At 42.8% G+C, this 22,967-nt stretch overlaps 1 protein-coding gene across 1 annotated transcript in view; it reads right to left on the minus strand.

Annotated features, from left to right (window-relative positions):
- zcchc7 (zinc finger, CCHC domain containing 7) overlaps positions 1 to 22,967 on the minus strand; it is a 51,447-nt gene that overhangs the window by 17,754 nt on the left and 10,726 nt on the right. The window contains exons 4-7 of the mRNA XM_084380777.1: positions 5,483 to 5,535; positions 4,618 to 4,755; positions 4,346 to 4,516; positions 1,582 to 1,617 (exon numbers count right to left, since the gene is read on the minus strand). Coding sequence (XP_084236903.1) covers positions 1,582 to 1,617; positions 4,346 to 4,516; positions 4,618 to 4,755; positions 5,483 to 5,535 — 398 coding nt within the window. The remainder of the gene's footprint in view (positions 1 to 1,581; positions 1,618 to 4,345; positions 4,517 to 4,617; positions 4,756 to 5,482; positions 5,536 to 22,967) is intronic.

Here is a 22,967-nt window from a genome sequence, read left to right on the forward strand (position 1 = left end):
CCCTTCAGCCTCTGATTGTACCTGTTTTAATTGAATTGTATCTTTTATGAACTGTATTCATATACTTGTTTTAGTTGATGTTTTTATTTTTGTGTGTTTTCATATTTTGTTTCTTTTATGTTGTTTTAAACTGTTACTCGTGATCATTGTAAATGAAGGTCTGCCCTCAATGATCTTCAAGTTTCAAAGTTTCATAAAGCATCCGGAGCACAGTGAGATGAGGGTCATCATCCAGGGGATTGGTTTGATAAACGCAGCTTCATCAGCACTTTTATGTAATTTTTCGTGTGAGTGTAACATATCGTATTCTAGAGATACAACGATTAAGGAAATAAGTGGTTTAATGTCAACTTTTAAACTGACCACCATTTATTTTGATAGTGGATTAATCAGTTTAAGTAATTTTTCAAGAAGTCAACATTTTCTGATTCCACCTTCTTAAATGTCAATTTTTTTCTTGTTTCTGTAATTTTCTTAGACAATAAAGTGAATATGTTAAGATTGTGGATAAAACATGACATTAGGGGGCATCATCCGGGGCTTTGGGAAACACTGATTGCCATTTTTACCATTTTCTGACCATCGATTAATTGGGAAAATAATCAACAGATTAATTGTTAGTTGCAGCCCTAATCTGTTCTGTTCTGTGAATAATTATAAAGTGTCTCTTGCGGGGTCACTTTGAGCTAATAATTTAGCATTGTTGAATGTACAATTGGTCGAGACGTATTTTGCACAGTAAGATCTAAAATATTTCTATTCTGATGAGGCAGGTTCTGCATGAAAAAGACTTAAAAAGTGTCACTGGCTGTAAGTGGGACAGGGTGAGTGTGCTGCTGGCTTAGTCATCCCCTCCTCCTCCTCCTCCTCCACCACCTTGTTCTTCTACATTTCTCTCATTTTAATTGGGACTCTGAGCAGAACCACTACGTCCACTGGGACTTCGCCAAGTTTCACACAGGTTAAACTGTTAGTACACGCTACATACTTACAACAAGAACTATTTCTAAATGTAGTGTTGGGGGGAGTGTTCCTACTCCTATGTCCAGTCCAAGATTACACATTTTTTGTCACTCCCATATATTTTGGTACCTTTCGTCTTCATTCGTAAGTAGCCTGTCTCTCCCTTTTGTGTTTTGACACTGGTGAGGTGTGAGATAGATCAGCTCATTTTCTTGACTTCAGTTTTTGCCAACAAGTTTATTTTTTAATTTGAGAGGCCTTCAAGCTTACTGTATCCTAAGTACATACCTGTGAAGGAAAAGTTGCTGAAAGTAGCCTCTAGTTATGAAATTGAAATCACTAGCATTGATAGATGAGTAAAACAAAGCATTTAGGAAGCTCTTAAGGCTACTATGGTTGTAAAAAGACAACAACGAGGCATTCCTGAAAAGAAATCACCAGTTACAACTTCCCTCTAATTTGGTAGGACTCTGTCTGTGCATACTACACCCCCATCAAGCATTCATGTGTCCACAGACTTATCATTCCCTGCTCAAGCCCACTAACAAAAACATAAAGAAGCGCAGCACTGCTTAGATGAAAGGATAGACAGCCCCGGTTTAATGGTAAGATACTCACTGTGATGTGATACTGCCTCCAGATCTCTGGACAAGCCTGTGGAGGGGAAAAAAAAACTTGATATGGTCACCAAATACACATACAGATTGTTCATTTATGGAGAACATAAAATGAATAAAGAAGATTGAACAGTGGGCAATGACAATGTCTAAAAAGTGTGTTTGAATGCTGATAATTCTGAGTGGGATACAATAAAGACACAATAAGGAGGAAACATTTAGGCAGATACTGACTAACAGACATGAGAGGACTGAGAGAGGGCCAACAGGAAACTGAAAAACAGACCATGGTGTCATTTGTTTGCCTGCCAGATCCCTTAAGTCTCTTCCTCTGTCTCTGTCTCAACCTTTATCACCCTGATTTCTTAGCCTGTTTCCCTTCAATGTGTCTCTCCACAGTCATTCAGGCAAACAGTCAGTAAGTGAGGCAGTCAGTCAGTCGTTTTGTCCCGGTGTGGCTAAAGAATTATCTCCGGGGCTTCGCCACGCTGTTCCTTAAGCGTTCCGACATCCTTTCCCAACCGCCGCCACTTCCCACTGGGAAATTGAAAATGCCGCAGTCGCCGCAGGCAACAAGATTTATCTACTTACACACCTACTGAGTGAGACAGAGAGAGAAGGAGAGGGAGATCTAAGCCTGTAAAGAAGTCTGTGCTTGAGTTTTGTTTTTGTACACTAAACAAGTTATGCAAATTCTTTCACATTAAAAAAACAGAGTATTTGGCCCTCTGTGTTTGTTCAAAACCTGACCTTTAAAGAGCGCGAGGCACCTTTTCTGGCTTAATCTGAGCTGTTTAGATTTGAATACAGAGACGGAACATGAATTTCGATAGCTGTATCCTCCTCCACCTCTCATCAAGCTTTCTTTTCTTCAACAACCCCCTCCCCACCACCACACCCGCTCCCTCCCGTTTGCTCTCTCCCTCCAGACCGCCGGGGTAGTGTGTTGTTGTCGAGGGCGACAGGCGAGGCGAGCGACACACTCGCGCTCCGTCAACCGTCTGTCTTTAATGAGAGACACAGAAAGGCCCAGGGGACAGAGACCTGACTCTCTTTCTCTCTCAAACACACACACACACACACTAACACGTACAGTATAATTTGAGAGTGTAAGGGGGGAAAAAAAGTTATGCGTTCCAAGAAAAGGGTAATTACAGCACCACGCAACTTTGTACCTTTGTTTGCTGTTGAAAACAATATGTAAAAGAGAGAGGAAGAAGAAGATGAACGTGAGGTTCTGGAGGAAGAATGGGTGTGAGAGAGAGACAGAGAGAGAGAGAGAGAGAGAGAGAGAGAGAGAACGAGAGAGAAAGAGAAAGGGGGAGAGAGAGAGGATAAAATGGGCGGTGTGTGTCCTGGTCTCCCCTCTCCCTCTGGTGTTCACCTGGTTACTCATCCATTACACAGAGCACAGTACATGACTGACTGGCGTATAGCGAGAGAGAGCAAGAGAGAGTAAGAGAGAAAGAGAGAGAGAAGGGGGTTAGAAAGAGAGAGCGTGTGATGTGGGGGAGACACAGGCAGTCTCTTACATGCACACAGGGTTTTCCATTCTATGGCATTAGTGTAAATGGCCAAGGTAATGAACGTTGCGGTGGGATAATTGTCATTGATGGTCATTAGATTCACCCTTCAGTGCCAACGTACACACACACGCACACACACACAAGCCCACAGCTGGAATATGCAGCATGGCAGAGACATAACTAAGCTGTAATTGCTGAAGTGTATCAATTAATGTGAACAGCAGCGTGTGCTGACCCCTGGTCACTCATTATTACTGGGAGAGGAAGTGGGGGAGAAAGAGGGGGGAAAGAAACAGATCGGTAGATGCAAAGAGGGGAAATACGGTGAAAAACGGTGCCTCACCATGTTTACATTCAGCATTAATTGTTTTTACTTCAAGCCAACACCCCTCACACTCATCTGTGTGCTCACTCATACAGCAGCATCAAGTTGATTGATTCAAGTCTTGTAGAGTCACTGTTTAACTACATTACTCATTTGTGACTGCATGACATAACACAGGTGTTGCTATTTGGTTCAGTTATAGTGTGTTGGGTTCCACTGTGTCAAATAGAGCATATGACTAAAAACATGTACATACTTTGGTTTGGCCCTTTACTTTCAATAATGGGTAATCTTAAGGCTACAGCTTACAATGATATCTTAAAGGGGCTCTATCTAACAATCTGCAGCAAGTGACATGCCATGTGTGAGCAGACTCGAATTTTCCACAACAGTCCAAAGGAAGTGACTTTATGCACATTCACGTGTTTCTCGTATCAGTGCCCTTCTCTGCGCTCCACTTTTTTCGTGACGTATGGAGGCTGCACTGCTGAGGGTGCAATTGTACAACTATATGTAAATTTTGTCACAGTCAGTCAGTTTTGCAGTCCATCTTGCACCTGGAACGTTTTGAGGAAACTAGGAAATTCCAACCTCTGACACTGAAATAGAATTTAGAATTCATAATTATGTTTTAATTAGTGCATAATCACCTGAAACTAAGAATCATTGTGTTTTTGTTACGTTCAAATGACCCCTTTTCATCTACAGAGTCTGCCATGTCTCAACACCATGTTTCTGCAGTAGCCCAGAATGGACAAACCAAATACTGACTCACGGGGGGGCCTTTTAGCGTTTTCTGTATTCTGAGCGGCCACCATATAGGTGAGCAATCTGCAACCTCACTGCTAGATGCCACTAAATCCTACACACTGGTCCTTTAACTCCATCCAAATAAACGAGAATGCTATACTCACATCAAAGAAGTGCCCCGTCATCCCGCAGCGGTGACACTGTTTATGCCAGTACGCTTTCTCGCTGCAGGACTCGTAGAGGTGTCCAGGCTGGCCACAGTTGCTGCAGTGCCTATTGGGACACTGACTGACCAGGTGGCCTGGGGTGCCACAGAGGAAGCAGGGTGACAACTTCTGCTCACACACACACACATAACACAGTTAGTAGGTTTACGTTCTTGTACTCATCAGTGTGTATAAGCTGTACATGCTACTGTGCAGTGAGTGGAACTGACTTTGGGCTCAGGGCAGTTCTTGGAGAGATGTCCAAGCTTGTTGCAGTTTCTACATTGGACACTCTTGTCGGTGTAGTATCTGTTTGACAGCCGCTGAACCGCTACCCTGGCACCCTTGTCTTTGTTATAGATCCGAGCCTGAAACACACACACAGTTAGTGCATCATTAACATCATGATTGTGAAACTAACGTCGATATTTTGTACCCACAAAAGATAAAGATCAACTGTTAATTAATTTCTAGTGAAAATCAGACATTATTTTGGAATCACTATCAAAATGTGCAATAAGAGTATGCCATACCTTCTGATGAGAGTAAAATATTTGTTTAAAGTAGCACTATGTAGTTTTGGAAAAGAAATTCAAACTCAGAAATATTCATTTTTTACATAACTGAATAAACAAGCTGCTCTCGGAGGAAAATAAGGTCCCCAGAACACTGTTTGGAGCTAGAAAGGTGGCAGGGTCCGCCAAATATAAACAAAGTAAAACGGTATGAAATTGTGCTGTCCGTCAGTTTGTTTATTTAGTCATGAAACAAAGAGCGTTTGTTTATTTAGTTTGTTTAGGCATAAAAAAATTGTAAGATCTCTTCTTGTCTTACCCAAAACTACATAGTGCACCTTTAACAAATTAAACATTACTGAATATATATGACTTTGGCTTATATTTGTACAGTGCACATTGTCAATGTATATATTTTTAGAGGAAAAATGTTATAGTTTGGATTCAACACTCAGAAATATCATTCATATCATTTCATAGACAAGCACAAACTACAGTATTTTATAAAAAAAAAAAGACCTCAGACGGCAGGAATGGCTGAATGTCAGGACGTATGTTACATGCTGTAATTGCCACCTACCTCCTTGTCCTTTGCAGAGACCAACCAGCTGCTCCCTCGCTTTTCTTTAACATCTGGCAGGACAGAAAAATGTCTATTAAATCACTGCAAATTTAATTGCCTAGGTTTAGGATCTTATTTTCAATTGTACTCATCACATTGTCTAATATGATTGCAATATTACAAGCAAACATCATAATGTTATTTCTCTGTTGTTTTTATGTTTGTCAAGATGCAGCTAACAGGCTAAATGACAGCTATCAACCACACACACACAACGATACAACAAAAAAACATGAACAAATCACAATGCAAAGATTAGAGTCAGATAACGGTGCCTTTCTGAATGGGAATGCACAAGAACACAAGAAGGATTTGTTACAAAATCTGTTTTTATGAAGTGTCCTGATACACTTCTGAAAGCAAAGTTTGGACCAAATGTACATCTTCAATACTGGTTACACGTGTCAGTCCATGTTGCTCTACGAAGTGTGGCTTGACAAATGTCTGTTTATCGCAGCCTAACCTAAATCTAGAAAAAATAAAGTTTTTGCTTTCTACAGTTCGTTTTGTACTCAAACATGTCAAGATTTTGAACCTATAAGAACCAGTTGATAAATTCTCAACAATAGCCAACCTTATTAACAACTCTAAAGCCTGAGGAGTAAGTTTAGCTTCCTGTAAGAGAGGGACACACACATACACACACTGAAACTGACACAGTGGCAGCCCAGCACATCTGTATGAGAGTGGCACTAACAGCGCCCTGAGGGAGACCACTGTATTCTCCTCAGGCCCACAGAACTGTAACTGACATCCAGAAATCGTAACATACACACACACAGACACGCAGAAACACACAGACACGTGTACTCAGCATAAATTATGTGCTGATAGCAACGACCCACACAGCCTCACATGCTTTCACAAACACATACAGACACACCCACGCATCGACCCCCACGATTAGCTGGTTGACAGTCTTTAGCCTTTGGACAAACATACAGCCTTGAGCCATAATCAAATATTACAGTCTCCTTTCCACCTCACTCTCTCTTGCTCTCTTTTTCTTACTCTCTCTATCCGGCCCCTTATCGCAATTCTGCTCAGCCCTCCTTCCTCTGCTTTCGCTCTCGCTCTCTCCCCTTGTTTTCTACCTCTCTTTCCCCCCCTCTCCTCCCCGGGTGTGCGGCTGCAGTGGGAGGTTATCACCACTCTTCCCTGTCAAACAAATTAAAATGGCTGCTGTTTGGATGGGGCTTCTTTCTGCTGCGACCTTCACCTCCAAAAACACTCGCACACGAACACTCCCTCACGAGCAACTAAACATCATCGTCATCACACCAAAAGCTTGTAGCTCCAAATTAAGAGGTTTTTTTTACTTTTAAACATGATTTGAAAGAGGCATCACTTGAGTAGACGAAAACCTTTGAAAATCACTTAGAAGGTGGCCCATTTTGGACAAAAGCAGTTTTTCTACATGTGTGTACCTTGTGTACAACCACACTCAATGTATATCATGTTTTAAGAGGGGCTTCTCTCTAATTTCTGTCGGAAAATAATTACCTTAATGTAGAATTTAAGCCGAACACTGAGATTTTAGACTGTAATATCAGTCTCTACACAAAATCAGTCCAAAGTGAATTGAATCTTTCAATCACGTGTCACTAATTTTGAATTTGGTCCATTAAATCGTAATGTGTACGTGACTATGTTGGACACAACATTGATCATTTTCAGGAGGGTTTCTCAGTTTAGATCCGTATAAATTTGAGGCATTCAAATTTTCTCCTGTCTCTCAAAAGAACTGGGTGGTGATGAAATCAGTAGTCCAATATGTATTCAAAATATTCAAGAGCAAAGCAATGTGTAATGACTAACCTGAAACCAGACAGCTATGAGGTAAGCAGTATTTTAAGAAATATTCACAGAAAATGCACATAGTTTATAAATAGGAGCAACACAGAAAAAGCATTTAGGTGACCTGGTATCAGTTAAGGACTGCAAACAATAATTATTTTCATTATCGATAAATCTATCAATGTCACTCTGATTAATTTATTAGTTGTCTAATAATAATGAGAAATGTCCACCACAGTTTATAGAGCCCAATGAAATGTCTTAAAATGTCATGTTCGGTCTGATTATCAGACAAAGATATTACATTTCTAATGATATAAAATAGAGATAGGCAGTGAATTATCACATTGGAGAAGCTGGAAGAGCAAAATGTTTGGCATGTTTGAGGTTTTGTTTTTCCTCAATCGACTAATCTTTTCAGCTGTATTTCAGTTAAATAGCAGGGGAAGAGAAAGAAACCACAAACTAACCATAGTTCTCCTAAGACATAAGTATTTCAATGTGTTTGAGAGAGATTGGATGAAATTGTTAAAAGCTGCTTGGTCAGTTTAGTTTATCTTGACTAGCTTCCATCCACCAGCTTGCAAATGTTCCCAAGGGTCAAACGGTAAATGGTACAACCACAGAAGATCGTTGTCTAATCCATGTTTTGGTATGTTCACTTTAAGCTTCAAGTACTTCTTTCACTATTTCATGTCTTTATTTTCAATGCTCTCACTTCAGTGACGCTTTTAAATTCACTGTACTGTCCATGGGTTGTTTCTCTCTGTCACACTGGAGTAAGAGTTAGTCCAAGGTAGTTTGCGTGGTAAGTATTCAGAAGTGAATGCGGGAACCTCTGCGGTGCTCACCTACTGTGAACAGACTGGGGGGCCTCTGTGTGACGTGTGTGTGTGTGTGTGTGTGTGTGTGTGTTTCTGTGTGTCCGTGCACACGTAGTTGTTGTTACACAACAGCTAGCACCCAGTCAATGGGCAGCTTGAAGAAAAGGCAGGGGTGAAAGGTGTGTGTGTGTGTGCGCGGAAGTGCGTCTGAGTGTGTGTGTGTGTGTGTGTGTGTGTGTGTGCGCGTGCGCGAGTAGGCGTTAGTGACTCAACGAAAGTCATTCCCAAAGCGTCTCCCGGGGGGACTCCCCAAATAAAGAGCAGGAAGCTTTCCCTTAATCTAAGGGCCCCCCATCTCACCAACACACACACGGATAAAGGGTGAAGCTCTTTGTCACGGCCGAGGAATCAAACACATGGGTGGGGGTGCCGGGTGGTGGAAGAGAGGATGGAGGAGGAAAAGAAGAGAGGGTGGATGTGTGGGTGGGGGGGCTGTTGTCTGTACACTGGGTGAAAATATGCTAATCAACATTGAGGCCCTGTTCAAAACCAAACCATCAGAGCTGCTCGCTTCATCGTGGCCCGACTGATCTGAAGGAGTCTGGAGCTGAATAAGCAGATGGCAGCGGCTTCATCGAGCAGCTGAACGGACTCGAGAGAGAGGCCTCCGCCATGTTGGCTGCAACTGTTCAATTTCAACCGATCTAATGGCGAAGCGTTTCTTACAGCCATCTTTAAAGACATAAAAACAAAACTGTGGGTCAGAAGAAGAACAACAACCTCTGGGTCTTGACACGTTTTTACGTGTATTCAATCAAACAATCAACAGAGAGAAATTTCTGCGGGTTCCACTGATTTTTATTCTGCGGGACACACTCGTACATTATCACATCACCGTGTCGTCGAGGGAGAGTCGACACAATGGCGTGGAAGAGGGGGAGACAGAGAAACAGGGGGAGGGAAGGATCAGGGGAGAGAAGGCGACAGATGCTACCTGTCTGTCTCATAGGTACCCTGATTACTAGAAGATGAGGAGGAGAGGGGAGGAGACTGCGTGCCAGTTCATCAGAGCCGGTAGAACAGAACAAAACACGGAAAATGTGTGTGTGCGTGTGTGTGAGGGGGAGCTTGTATGTGTGTATGAATGCTCTGAATCTGTCCCTTCTACCAGTGAGAACAGAACAGAAGTGTACGTGTGGCTAATGAACCATGAACACCCGGCTCTCCTGGGGTGAGACACACACACACACACACACACACACACGCACACACACAGAGACACGCACACGCACACGCACACGCACACACACACACACACACACACACACACACACACACACACACACACACACAAAGGGAATATAAGGGACGAGGAGTAACATCCTCCTCACGGGACAAGGTCCAGGCAGGGTGGTTTAAGTCAAGGACGAGACATAAGACACACACCCAAGTCTTCGGTGTGGCAGTCTCTCCTGACAACAACCCTCAACCAGCTTCCTACGATGTGTGTGTCATCTACTGCAACATCAAAGCCTTGGATTGACCTGCCGTGCCCCTATCCCTCTTTCCCTGTCTCGACACTTAAACAGGCACCCCAAGCCTGCCCGCCCATTGTACCACACTGTTGCCCGGGCCCATTAACACACCAACCAGCAGGCACGCACACAGACACAGACACAGACAAACACACATACACACATACACACACACACACACACACACACACACACACAAAATGGGAGTGAAAGAGAGGCCTTGCCCCCCAAATGGAGGTTATGTTTGATACTGAAGCGACAGGGCCGGATTAGCAACACTATACATGACAATAGTTAGGGTGGGCGGGAGTGTGCAGGCTGTGTGTGTGTGTGTGTGTGTGTGTGTGTGTGTGTGTGTGTGTGTGTGTGTGTGTGTGTGTGTGTGTGCGTGTGTGCACAGAAAAAAAGCGCTTCCTTTGTGACATCACCCTTGCCCTACAGCCTTGAGGTTAAACACACCAAAAAGGTTGGCTAAGTCAGACACTTGCACGCAAGCACAGGCACGCACAAACCCGCCGTAGCTTTTTGGAGCTCTTTTGTGTGACAGAAAAGTCTGGCTGAGGGTGTAAAACACAATGGCAAAGAGAGCAGGAGAACAAGTGAGATGAACAAGAACAGTGAGAGGGAAGGGGGGGGGGGGAGCACATTACAACACAACAAAAGAGAAGCTGGCTGAATATCAAGCTCACCGGACAGCAAGGAACATCCAGGTAGAGGACTAAGTGTTTGTGGGAATGGTAGTGGGGGGTGAGGCAGAGATGATGAAATGATATGCAGAACAAGAAGGAGATAGACTGTGTGTGTGTGTGTGTGTGTGTGTGTGTGTGTGTGTGTGTGTGTGTGTGTGTGTGCGTGTGTGTTTGCCATGCAGGGAATAGATCAATAGCTGTACAGGCCTATTATAGATTAAAGCTGCAGATTTCATTTGGCTTCATTTCATGCTCCTTCTTTGCCCATTTCCACTGATCTCTCTGTTAGACAGACACAGGCTGAGAGAGAAAGAGAGCTGAAATGCACAGGATCAACGACAATACGCTTCCAGTCAACAGGCGTTCTCCAACGGGGGCAAAGATTTGCTTCATTTACAAACGTGATATTAGTCATAAATCTATCTGTTGATGAACACTTGACTGAATTGACATTCACTGTTCAAAGGCCCTTCTTACTTCTTACTTTAAGCATAGCGATCCAGCATGAACATATAAAAGTTTAGTTTCATTGCAACTAATGGATTTCGGTCTATGCTGTTTCAGTCTGTGCTGTCGGAGACATACGAGTCAGAATATGATGACAGTAGATGCGTTTGAGTTTGTTGTTTCTTGCTTGGCAACTGTCAATTAAATCGTATCAAACCACACTGACACAGACTAGCTGTAGCAGATAAGCTGAGTTTTTGAGTGTAAATAAGACCAAACTTGAGTATTTTATTGTGGTTCGGTTGGTTTCCGGTTTTGCTGTACGGGTCTGACGTAAGAGCTTTAACTGGTTTGATTTTGTTCCAACCGACTGAACAGGCATTTGTCAATTGTAACGTTAGGTGGAGAGTTAGCAGGAACCCCGGGAACCAACGATAAGCTCAGCTCCATAGGTGGTGCGGTGCTTATGTCTTGGTATGTTGTACTAGAGTTGAAAGTTGCGTAAATAGCGCCCCTACACTACTCAGACCGCCATCGGCAAGAGAAAAGTCCCATCAGTAACCAGTTGGTGCAGGTTATACTGCAGGTTATAAGCGCTTCAGTACGAAGACTTGTTTTGATCTGCCGCTCCTGTTTGCTCTGTTTAAGCTACTGCATTACACTGTTAATACAAACTCAACACTTGCTGTATTCATTTCAATTCAAAAGTCCTCTAGAGTTTCAGTGTTCAGAAACCCTACATTTCTTAACAAGGCTTTTATGAGAAAGATTTGCAGGAATTTGTTGCGGTAAACTCATTGCAATATTCACAAAAGTGGGCAACCGTTGCTGCTGCCATCTTTTCTCCAGTTTCACTTAGCTGAAGTCTTATTTTATTCATAACGACCAGCTTCCAGCAAAACACACAAGTTCCAAAAACCCCTTTACTTTCATCCTCTGGCTAACCTGTCTGTTTCCCTTATATCACTGAGCATCGCAAATGTTCTTGCGGCACATGGCACACAAAGATGCATGTTTTGTGCATGACTTGGAATCATGCCCGAAAACGTCGGGGATAACATACAGGCACCACATAATGTAAAGGAACAAGTTCCCATGTTGGTAATAAACCTCTGCCAGCACAAGTCAGACAGACGAAGAGATTTTTATAAAAAAATAATCAAAGCTATACTCAAGCCCACCTACATGTAATTGGGTGGCAGAACCCCTTTTAGCCAAGCTCTCTGGAAATCTACCTCAATCACAGTCCAAGAAAACACAGAACATAACCTTGACGTAACAGACTGTACATACATCAAAGGTGATCTGTCAAAGGCAGATCCAAAAGACGTTTTGTGATCAGTGATTTGGCAGATTATTTTCCGACTGCAGGTTGGTGAAAAGGCAAAATGCAGTCAGATGCCATCACCCTGGTCCCTGTTGAATCTGCCTTGTGTTCGGCCATCACATATTTCGTTGCAGCCCGTCTCTGATTATCCACCCCCTACCCTCGCGTGACAAGCCGAGCCTTCACCCCCTGCCAGCCCCGTGCCACCTCCTCCCTTCCTCCTCGCCCCCTTCCACACCATGTTGGCAGCCAGGGCAGGGCAGGTGGCCAAACCTGTCAGTCAAAGCACCGTCGCCACGCGGCAATACCACAGACACCAATTACCACACAGCAGGGGCGCGGCCTGGCAACCGCATGGCAACCACATGGTCCAATCAGGGTACACAACAACAGGGACCAGAGAAGGCCAAGAAAAGTGAGTGAGTCTGTTTGTATGTGTGTGTATGTGTGTGTGTGTGTGTGTGTTTGTGTGTGTGCCTGTGTGAGTACGGCGGAACCATGTTCAAGTTATCCAAAACCGAGCCTGTGCACGTCTGCGGGTTTGACAGGTAGTCATTGTGTCTTTTTAATATCCGTTAGCCGTCTATTTAGTCGAGATTTTCAATTCAAACGCAAAATTTATCTCCATGTATCTGTTGATTATCAGCGGTTCTTATTAAACACACAGCTCTGACTCATGATCAGTTCTGCTGGTCTCACCAATCATGCATCCATGTTTCAAAAAAAAAAAGAAAATCAAAATTTGACTTATTTATGCTTGGCTGGTTTGTGCCTATGACACATCACAGGACAATGAAAAATGGTGCTCACTTTTAATTACCGTTTTACTGACTGTTGCTAACTTGAAGTACAAGATCATGAGATTTTTTCTAAACGATAAGGATGATGGTTTTAAAGTCACATTGATCGAATGAAGACTCTGTAACAGTTTACATCATCGACTCAGACTTCAACTTAAATAGCTTTGAACCAGAAACTCACCTGGAGGTTATAGAAAAAATGGGTTTTTGGTACATTACATTACACAGCATTGTGTAAAAGACGCAAGAGAGGCTTTCAATCGGGAGATGAAACTGCCAAGACCAATTAGTTTGAACAACTAATGATAACTGATTCTGATTCTAAACTGTCTTTAATAGAGATACTATAAGCGCCACTTGTGTAAAGAAATATATCTATTGAAAGAACCCTCGTCCTTGGATGGATATTATGTAGATACACAAAATGTATGTTTTAAAACATAAAAAAAACACTTGTTGAAATTATGTATTATAACATGACTCAAACTGTTTAATTTAGAGTAGATACATTTGTCAATTGACATGCGGCAAATCTTTTGCCATCAATCATTTACGTCAAACAGTACCTCCCCTTTAGCTTCTAAATTGTGAGGATGTCCAGGTTTTCATTGTCCGTTATCTTTGGATTTGGAACATTGGTTGAAAAGAAAAGCAATTGGATGATAAACCCTGGATATAAGGAAATTATAATTGGCATTTTTCACAAATTTCTGACTTTCTATGAGGCAAACAGCTATAAAACAATTGTTGGTTGCATCCCTAATTTAAAGTTAAACCCTCCTAAGAGTTTTACATGATACAGTTTACACAGTCGCCGACAAGAGAATAAAACAACAACTGAATCAGAGGGCACATATGTTTCACTCAGTATGCCTATTTGTAGGGAGGATCACTGTGGACTCAGAACAACAGCAGAGCAGCGTACTAGTCAACAAGTGTTTGTATTTAAAGTCACACTCGTGTGGGCGAGCCCATAAAATATCGCTGATAAAACTGACCAAATTATTCAGGGAGCCCCTTTTGTCTTCTGCGGCGAAACACGCTAACACACCAGCAAACGGCGTCTGTAAGGGGCAAATATATTTTAATAAAACCAGTGAGTTGCAACCTCAATTTCATTTTGATGAATTTCCTCCTGCGGGAGTGAACCAGGCAGTGGGCGGGAGGGCGGAAAGGCGGGAGAGCGGGAGAGGGAAGTGGGGTGATGGGGGCTGGGAGGCAGATAGAATTTTCATGATTGTTATTTTTGTTATTATACAGCGAGAGAAGGGGGGGAGGTGGTGGAGGGGGTTGAGATAAACGGCGTTGGTTAATCTGAGGCATTTTGTGGAGCGCTCCATTATCGGGCAGGTTGGGCACGTCGAGGGGGTTATTTTTCCGAGGGATCTTTGGCCCCGGTAATTAAGCTCCATTCACCAGGCCCTGTTCCCCAAATTAAAAATTTGTCATTAAGTGGAATTTACCATAATGCCTTTTTATCTGCCGGCGCTTCAGCATGCCTGCATACATGTGTGTGTGCAGGGTAGAGGTGAGGAGGGGCAACCAATAAGGGGTTAGACTGTGGTCACATGCACGTACAAACACACATATGAATGGCCATGCACGCACACACACACACGAACACACACAGAGGAGCAGAAAGGGCAAATTGAAAAACTGAAATAATCCTGGACAGCAGCAAGCGTTTGCATGAGCAAACACACACACACACACACACACACACACACACACACACACACACACACACACACACACACACACACACACACGCACACACACACACACACACACACACCCTTCAATCCTTCAAATCCACAGCCTTTGGGGTAATTAAATAATGGTGCTTTAAAGTTTTAATTTAGATTTGGCTTTTTCCTTCCTGCTCCTACTGTATGCCGTACAGAGCGCACACACACACCCACACATTAATCCACACACACACAGACACGCACACTCAAAACAGTCACAGTAGGTTATAGACTTCACCCGGCGAGATAGCCCTCGATGGGCAGGGTACATTGGAGGAGAGAGTGAATGATTGAAGAGCAGAATCTCTGTCTCTATAGGCTTTATAAAACAATACAATTATTAGTCTTTAATTAGAGCAGTCCCTCTGTGGGACAGGGGACAGACAAAGAACAATAGAGGATTAGAAGAGGAGCTCCTAATATGGCTCTTTTATCGCTCTGTTCAAATACAGTTTATAAATGCATCCAGCTGTCCTTTTCATCTGGCAAAGTTGGAAGTCGGTGGCAGATTTGGGAGGGAATGGGAATAAAACAATATTACCTTTTATTATAACCAAGGTCTGCAAATAAATATTAATTTTGTTATCAATTCATGTGAAGTGTTCAAATTATTGATTGCTAATGACATAAATAAATGTCAAATATAGACATTTTAGGCTCCAACCATGAAGTGGTCCAGCAGAGGACCTTTGTTACACGTCATTCCCGATCTCTCACATTTCCTGTCATCTCTCTATCGGCGAAAGAAAGAAACTATAAAAAATTACTAGGATCACAATTTCAGTTTAACTACAAAAAAAGATGCCAGTTTTGTCTTTAAAAGCTTATTTTATCGAACTGTTTATTAATAAAACACAAGCATTGCTGTGAAAAAAAACAAAGAATGCAAAAATGTATTTACATAAACCTGTAATAACCAAATGTTACCTTTTTTTATCATGATTAATGATTCAGACAAGTAATAGGATATCAAACCTTCTATTATCCTGGCATAACTCAACATTATCATTATCAAGAGGGGAAAGAAAGCAGGAATGGAGGCCTGGTGGGATGATCAATACAGCACAAAGTCTCAAAAATGATCAGGCAGTAGACAGCCTTTTCTATGCCAAGGAATAGAAAATAGGGGATACGTGTGATTAGTAAGACAATTTGACCTTAAAAACATTATTAGTCAGATGTTACTGGATGTCTAAAACCCAGCGATAATGACATAATGATAACTGCCCACATACTAAATGTTAAAAGGGTGCCGTGAGTAAAACTAATACTGAGTCATTAAGACTTTTTATGACTGCTTCACACCATCTTTGCTAAAAAAAAAAACTTCTGACTTAGGCCACTGTGCAAATACAAAAATATCCCTCCGACTCCTCAAGGTAAAATTCTCCACATGCCATCAGAGACTGAAGGTGGGGGCCTTAAAATGAACAGAGGGGGGAGCTGGGGGCTGGAGGAAGAAGAGGAAGAGCAGAGGAGGAGGGTGAAAGGAAGGAGTAGGAAGAGAGGAGAAGGAGGGGGGTGGACAGATGGCAGAGGTTATGCCTGGCTGAAGGGGGCACTGGGAGGAGGCTGTTCTGGGTGTTCAGGGTGAGTGTGTGTGTGTGTGTGTGTGTGTGTGTGTGTGTGTGTGTTTTTAATGGGAGGAAACACCACGCTTTACCCCCACCTCTCCAAATGCAGAGCTCATCCTTAAGAAATCCCTCCATCTCCCCTCTTCCTCCTTCCGCCCCCTTTTTCTTTAATTTCCCATGATTCCCTGCTCATAGATGTCAAAAGTGCATTAAATCCATCTAAATAAACATCTGACTTTTACTTTAATATCAAATCCAGTTCTTGGCTCAGTTGATCCATATTGGCTGCAGATTGAACAAAATAATTAGGTCTTCCTGCATCTGATTGACAGATAAAACCTGGTTAAGGTAAACTACAGATAGAGCCGAACAACAACATGCTGTCAAAATCTGTAAATGTGTGTGTATGTGTGTCTCCAAAATACAGTGCAGGGAGAAATGGCAGAATGGCAGGGGGAGAGCTAGAGAGAGATAGGGGGTCTTATTTACTGTCGTTTAATTTGCTCCCCTCTGCTCCGTCCATCCCTTGGTTTTTCTGACAGGTAATAAAAAGCTGGAGCTTTCCTGACAAGCCCATTTGAATTTGGATTGAATAATATAACTGTAGGGTTTCCCACATAATGCTCTGTCCAAGCGTGCAACGGTGCACAGACACTGGCAGCCCCCTCTGCCTGCCAGGGTGTGAGTTGTCTCCTCGTGCGTGTGCGTGTGTGTGTGTGTGTGTCTATGGTACTTATCACTGCACACACACAGACAAACACACAGGTTCTTACGTCATGGTAGTTAATGCAACAACAATAATGAATTCCTGCAACTACCCACCATGCCACTCCCATATGCCAATCTCCACGTCTCTGCCCGAACCTTTCCTTCTCCTTTTCTTCACCCCCTCTCCTTTGCTGCCCAAGATCCCTTCATCCCACCTCCTCTTCTTGTCTTACCTCATCCACCACTCACACTCCCTCTCTCCCTCCCTCCCTCCCGCTCTGCCTCTCTTTCTCCCTCCTCCTGCTCTCGGTAGCTGCTGAAATCCCATTCCCCGTGGGGCAGGCTAAATTGAATTGGCGTGTTTATATGAACAACAGGGCCGTTGCTTTAATATACCTTAGAGTTTATGCCTAATGCCTCCCTGCTAATACCACTGGAGCTTGCCGCCCTCGCTCAACACACATCGCTTTTATGGAAGTCATAAAAGAGACAGAATAGCGAGCGAGGAGGATGAAGAGATACTCCAGGAGAGTGCTTGTGTTTGTAAGCAAGAGGGAGAAAGAGACTGTTAATACATCTTAACAAGTCATCTGTTTTATCACACCTCTTAAAGATCATCCTACAGTAGAAACCTGCACACACACATACACACAAATACACACCACAGACACACACCATCCCTCCAGTGTGGAGTGTGAATGAAAGGAAGAGAAGACAGAAAGGGAGGAAGATTTTTTTAGATTAGTGAGTAATGCTGAATAAATATCCGGAGATTTGGTTGAGGGAGTCAGTCATGCTCGTCGACTTGCAAACATCCTCCATTTTCTCTCCATCTCCCCCCTTCTCTCTTCCTTTTCTTTCTCCCTCCTGTCCCCCCTTTCTCTCCCGGCCCTGTGTCAGCCTACAAAAGGCCCACAGTACAAAGGAGAGACACAGGCCTGAGACACTCAACCCAATTACTATTGATCAGTCTGCACTCAGAGGAGAAAAATGCGCTCACCTGCACTCACGCACACACAGCCACACACACACACATATATAAATCTGTCTAGATACAAAAAGTCCTGTAAGGTCAGCGACGGGTATTTGTTCGCAGCTGATTTGTAACACTGACCACTCAGTCAGGAAAAAGGAAAATCATGTCAAGGCTACCGTCTACTGTCACCAGGCTACATTACTTCTTGCCGTTTTCATTCTATGGCACAAAAACAGCGAGTTGTAACAGCCGAAGAGTCTGGTTTGTTGTTTAATTTTCATTATTTGTGTTGTAAAAAGCAAAGCAGCGACAAAATGTGTTGAGTGTTGATAAATCTGCTTGAAAAAAAACAATGTTTTATCCATTTAGAAATATTTTAAACTAAAGGGGGAGAAAAACATGAAACAAAAACCAGAGAGAGGACGCACATTTCAAGGTGGTATATTGGTTGGTGCTACTCAATAAAAAAAAAATCCTGTGTGCTTTGAGAATATAAAACAATAAATCAGTCTTGTAAAGCGAAATGAAGCCATACAGTTTGTGTTTACTTGTTTACAATGTTACTGTACATTCTGGTGCTTCTTTACAATGACCCCTCAGTATGTATGACACAGATCCTCTTTAACACAGAGATGGTTTCTTTCTTTTCATGTACCTAAAGCAAAACCTTTTCAGATTTCCACCATTTTGGAGGCATTTGCTTTACTTGTAGAGAAAATTCATATTGTGGAACACATTTGATCAATTAAAAGCCAAATTTGTAGGCGAGAAATAGAGAAATTTGAAAACTGAACAACAAAGTACTCAAATGTCGCTTTAATAATATTTTTTTATTTGCTGTTGCTGACAATTATTCCGTTTTAATTCAATACTCACAGAAATTTAAAAACCCGCCTTTGAGCAAACCTGCATTCTTTACTAGTTGGACGGTTCAGATTAAATTTCAAATTAGCTTCTTTCCCTGAGTAATTCATTTCACACTTACTTCACTAACTTTGTCAAAATTCAAATATAATTCTGGTTAGAATGTTTTTAAAACTTGTTCAAACTTAAGCGAAGGATAAAAACCAAATATGAAATTTATAATGTTTGAATTCTGATTGATGACAAGTACAAGTACCACCTAACAGTGTGTAAGAGGAGACCAGGAGCTGTAGGAGAACCTGTGGACATTCCAGTTGATCCGCAGGGGGGTAAAAAGCTACATCAGCCTGTAAAGACTGCGTAAAACATGAACGCTTTTCTATTTGAGTATCCCTGACCAAAACCTTGAAAAGCCTGCAAAGCCCTACCCGTGGGTGTACGCACACACACACACACACACACACACACACACACACACTCACAGTCTCACATTAGGGTGTGATGAACTCTGTGTGTTGTCGGGAAGGCTGCGCCGAAATATCAATGACTAAACTCCCCAACGAGTTGGTAACTATCTCCTTCGCTCTGATTTTATCCTCAATAATTAATTTTCTCTCCCAACGCCGACTTCGGCTTTATCGGTCGCTCGCCGCCAGAATCTCAGCATTCCATTTAACCATAATCCCCCGGATAAAGGGGCGGCCTAGGTGTGCTAATGCACAGGCGTGCGTGCACGCAGGAGGACGCGCACGAGCAAAGACTTAAACTTCATTCACAGACACATAATGTTATAAACGAGGTATATAGATGTGCAGGGACGACCGGTCATACTAATGCTGGGCCATTTCTTCAACAAAAGGAAATGCACCTTACTGATAATCACCATTCCCCACATTCAGACACATCAAGCCTCTCTGCTGGAAGTCTACATATGCAGAATGTGGACGCGGAGTTTAATGTCAGCTGTGTGACCCCTCAAACTGATCCCAGATACAGGCTGGATTAGCACAGGAAAGCCTATAGCATGAATCCTGACCCTGCGAGCCCGGCATAGCAACAGCCACGTAACCAGGGCTTGGTCTTGTTGTATGGAAGGATGGTTGGGAATGGGAGTGGAGAAATAAAGAGATGGGATGGATGGAGCAGAGGGAGGGAGGGGTGGAGCTGAAGTGTTAGGGGAAGAAAGGTGGAGTGCGGGTATGGGCGCGGGCTGATGTTGAATTTCCGTGACACCCTTTTTAGAAATATTCACGATATGTTAACTTCCGCTTAAGACCGCATGAAGATCTATTTACTATTGATCACCCCGGTGTATTTTTTTCTGATATATAGATGAATTCAGGCTATACCTTAGCATGAATGAGGGCTGTGAGTGTGCTTTAGCCTTATTTAGTGCCAGTTTGAGAAGGAGATGTTCCAGTTAGACACCAGGTAATGCAACCACTGAAGTATACAGTGGAAATGAGGAAATGGCTTCCATCCTGACCAGTCTGACTTATCTAATAACTGATATGAGCACTACCTGCTTGTTTTTAAGAGATTAATGACCTTTTTCAGATATGGGCCTTTTCTTTCATCTGTCAGAGAAGAAACACTTGCATTTCATCTGTTAAGAGCTGGCATTTGCCTCCCTTAAGTCTTTCCAACTAAACACGTAAACCCTAGTATTTAAGGGCCTATTAACTGGCAAGCTCTTGCATCCTAATGGGACTCCTAATTAGCGCTTTATTGAAGGCAGGTGTGATGGAAAGGTCAACCAGTTAAGCTTACACATGTCGTAAACAGATAGTGTTTAGTACATCAGTATACAACACATAACAGTGGGTCGAATCAGAATGAAAGAAACACAGACACAAGGGGCGAAGAAATCAGCAAAAACGAAGAAGGGAAAGTAAGTGAGATGGAAAGAGAAAGAGAAAGAGAAGAAGATGAGGGAAGAGGGCTAGATTGACTGAAATATGGTGAGTGCCAGCTAGGCCAGACCAGGCCCAGCTGGTCTCTGTCTGACGAGTGCCTTAATTAAGAGACATGGGGAGAAAGCCTTGGAATGGCCACATACACACTGCAAGGAGCCTCTGGAGAGGAAACTGCTAAACAGGCACACTTGTGTGTCTGTGTGGTATACTGCCAAGAATCTCTCTCTCTCTCACACACACACACTCTCACACACACACACACACACACGGTCATCCTCTGGGACCTTCTGAAAAACACGCCCGGCTATTATTAGGCAACCCTTTGCATACCGGAGCAAGCGTACTAACCCTAAATGTACGTATTTGTGTGTTTGGGGTTCTCCCTCTCATCCTGTTGACTGTTAAACTGAACTTCTGATTCCAAAACAGCTCTGCTCGTGCTGAAGAAGATGGGAGAGGAAAAAAAAGGGGGGAGACGAATGAACGAACGAGGCAAGGGGAGAGAGGGGGTGATTTTGTGGATCCATGACTGCCTTTGCTCCCCCCCAACCCTCATCCTCCCTGCTCCGCTCGCCCCTCTTCCTCCTGTTCCTCATCCCAAAAACGTATTAATATTAATACATATCCCTTCAAACCCTTCTCCTCCTCAACCCCCCTAGCCCAAAAAAATATCACCACCCTAGGCTACCAGTTAATAAAGCCCTCTCGACGACCCCTCCCAGCTTAAAAAAAAAAAAAAAAAAGCAAAGGAAAGACAATAAGGGGAAAGTTCTCCGGCCAAATAAAAGAAGAGAAATTAATACAGTCCCACGAGACCTCCCTCTGTCCCACTGTCACCCCCCACAATAATTTGATTTCCTATTAAGTGATTGCTTAATTATAATGATTATTATTGGTAATTGTAATTGACATTTTTTTTCTCCTTCCGCTACCCTCATCCCTGTCCCTTCCCTCCCAACCTGCTCTTCTTAAAAGACAGGACGGAAGGAGAAAATGCACGAGGGAGTAAAAAAGACGGGTGGTGGAAATCAGGCCAAACTGAATGGCACTCAGAAATGTGACATTTAAAATACTGTTACAGTCTCACGCTGCCCAACAAGAACATACAATATGGGATTAAGGTGTCCAGGTTTTGAAGTTTTATTTAATCATACATGAGTGTGTTTCTGTGTGTGTATTCGTCTAGATGTCTTTTCCTGTAGCTTCAGGGCACAATGTCTGCTGCAGGTCTCTTTAGAAGAGAGATTTTTGCTCTCAATGGGATACCCTGGTTAAATAAAGGTTAAAGAAGAAGACAGGGATTCCCTATTCTATCCCCCCCCTTCTACACACACACATTAAACTACAGTAGGGACCCTCTGGTCTCCAGTTTATTACCGCTTCCTCCAGGCTACAGCCACTGAAAAATTGAGGTTGTATGTTTTTATATATATATATATATATATATATATATTTATATATATATATATAAATATAAAAACACACCTCCCACCACCATATTCTTTCTGACACCTTCTGCCGAAAATTTGACATTTAAAAAAAAATCAAAAACCCACAGTTCAACAGCAGCACATAAAAACCGCACCGTGTTGAAAACTATTTCATTTAATGTCACATTCTTTCTCTATTCGGAACTAAAGACGGTGAAACTTCGTTCCAGTGGGCCAGGGCACGGTTATTGGGCTCACCTCAGGCGTGGTGAGGCTGACACCGGCTGGCACACACACACACACACTTTTGTCTTAAGATGCACACACCTTCACACTCCAACACACACACCATCCAACCTCGCATCACACCTTCACTTTCACTCTAAAATGTCCTCTCATTTCCACAAAATATTAAACTGTAACTATCACGGCGCCTAATAAATATCTTTAAAAAGAGAAGACGTGTTAAAATATAAACGCAATCCGTCGACAGTGGGATCTCGGTTTCAAGACGCGTGTGCGTGTGTGCGAGGGGGTGTCTGTAAGTTTAGTCGAAATATTTTCTAGTTGATTATATTTAAATGCTCGCGTCTCACTCACTCTGAAGACAAACAGCCGCATTAATACAAATGAGCACCTGCAGCCTTCACCGCAGATGTCTGTGGGTGTTTTTCAGTCAAAGTTTCCAAGAAAAAAATAGAGAAATTTTCATAGATTATTTTGACAAAGATGACTTTCAGACAGGATGGCTTGTCCCTCTGCAGATGCAGATAAACGTGGTATAAATAAACTCATATCGGCACAGAAG

Source organism: Pagrus pagrus, assembly GCF_965226575.1.
Source record: "Pagrus pagrus genome assembly, chromosome: 2".
NCBI classification, from domain to species: Eukaryota; Metazoa; Chordata; class Actinopteri; order Spariformes; family Sparidae; genus Pagrus; species Pagrus pagrus.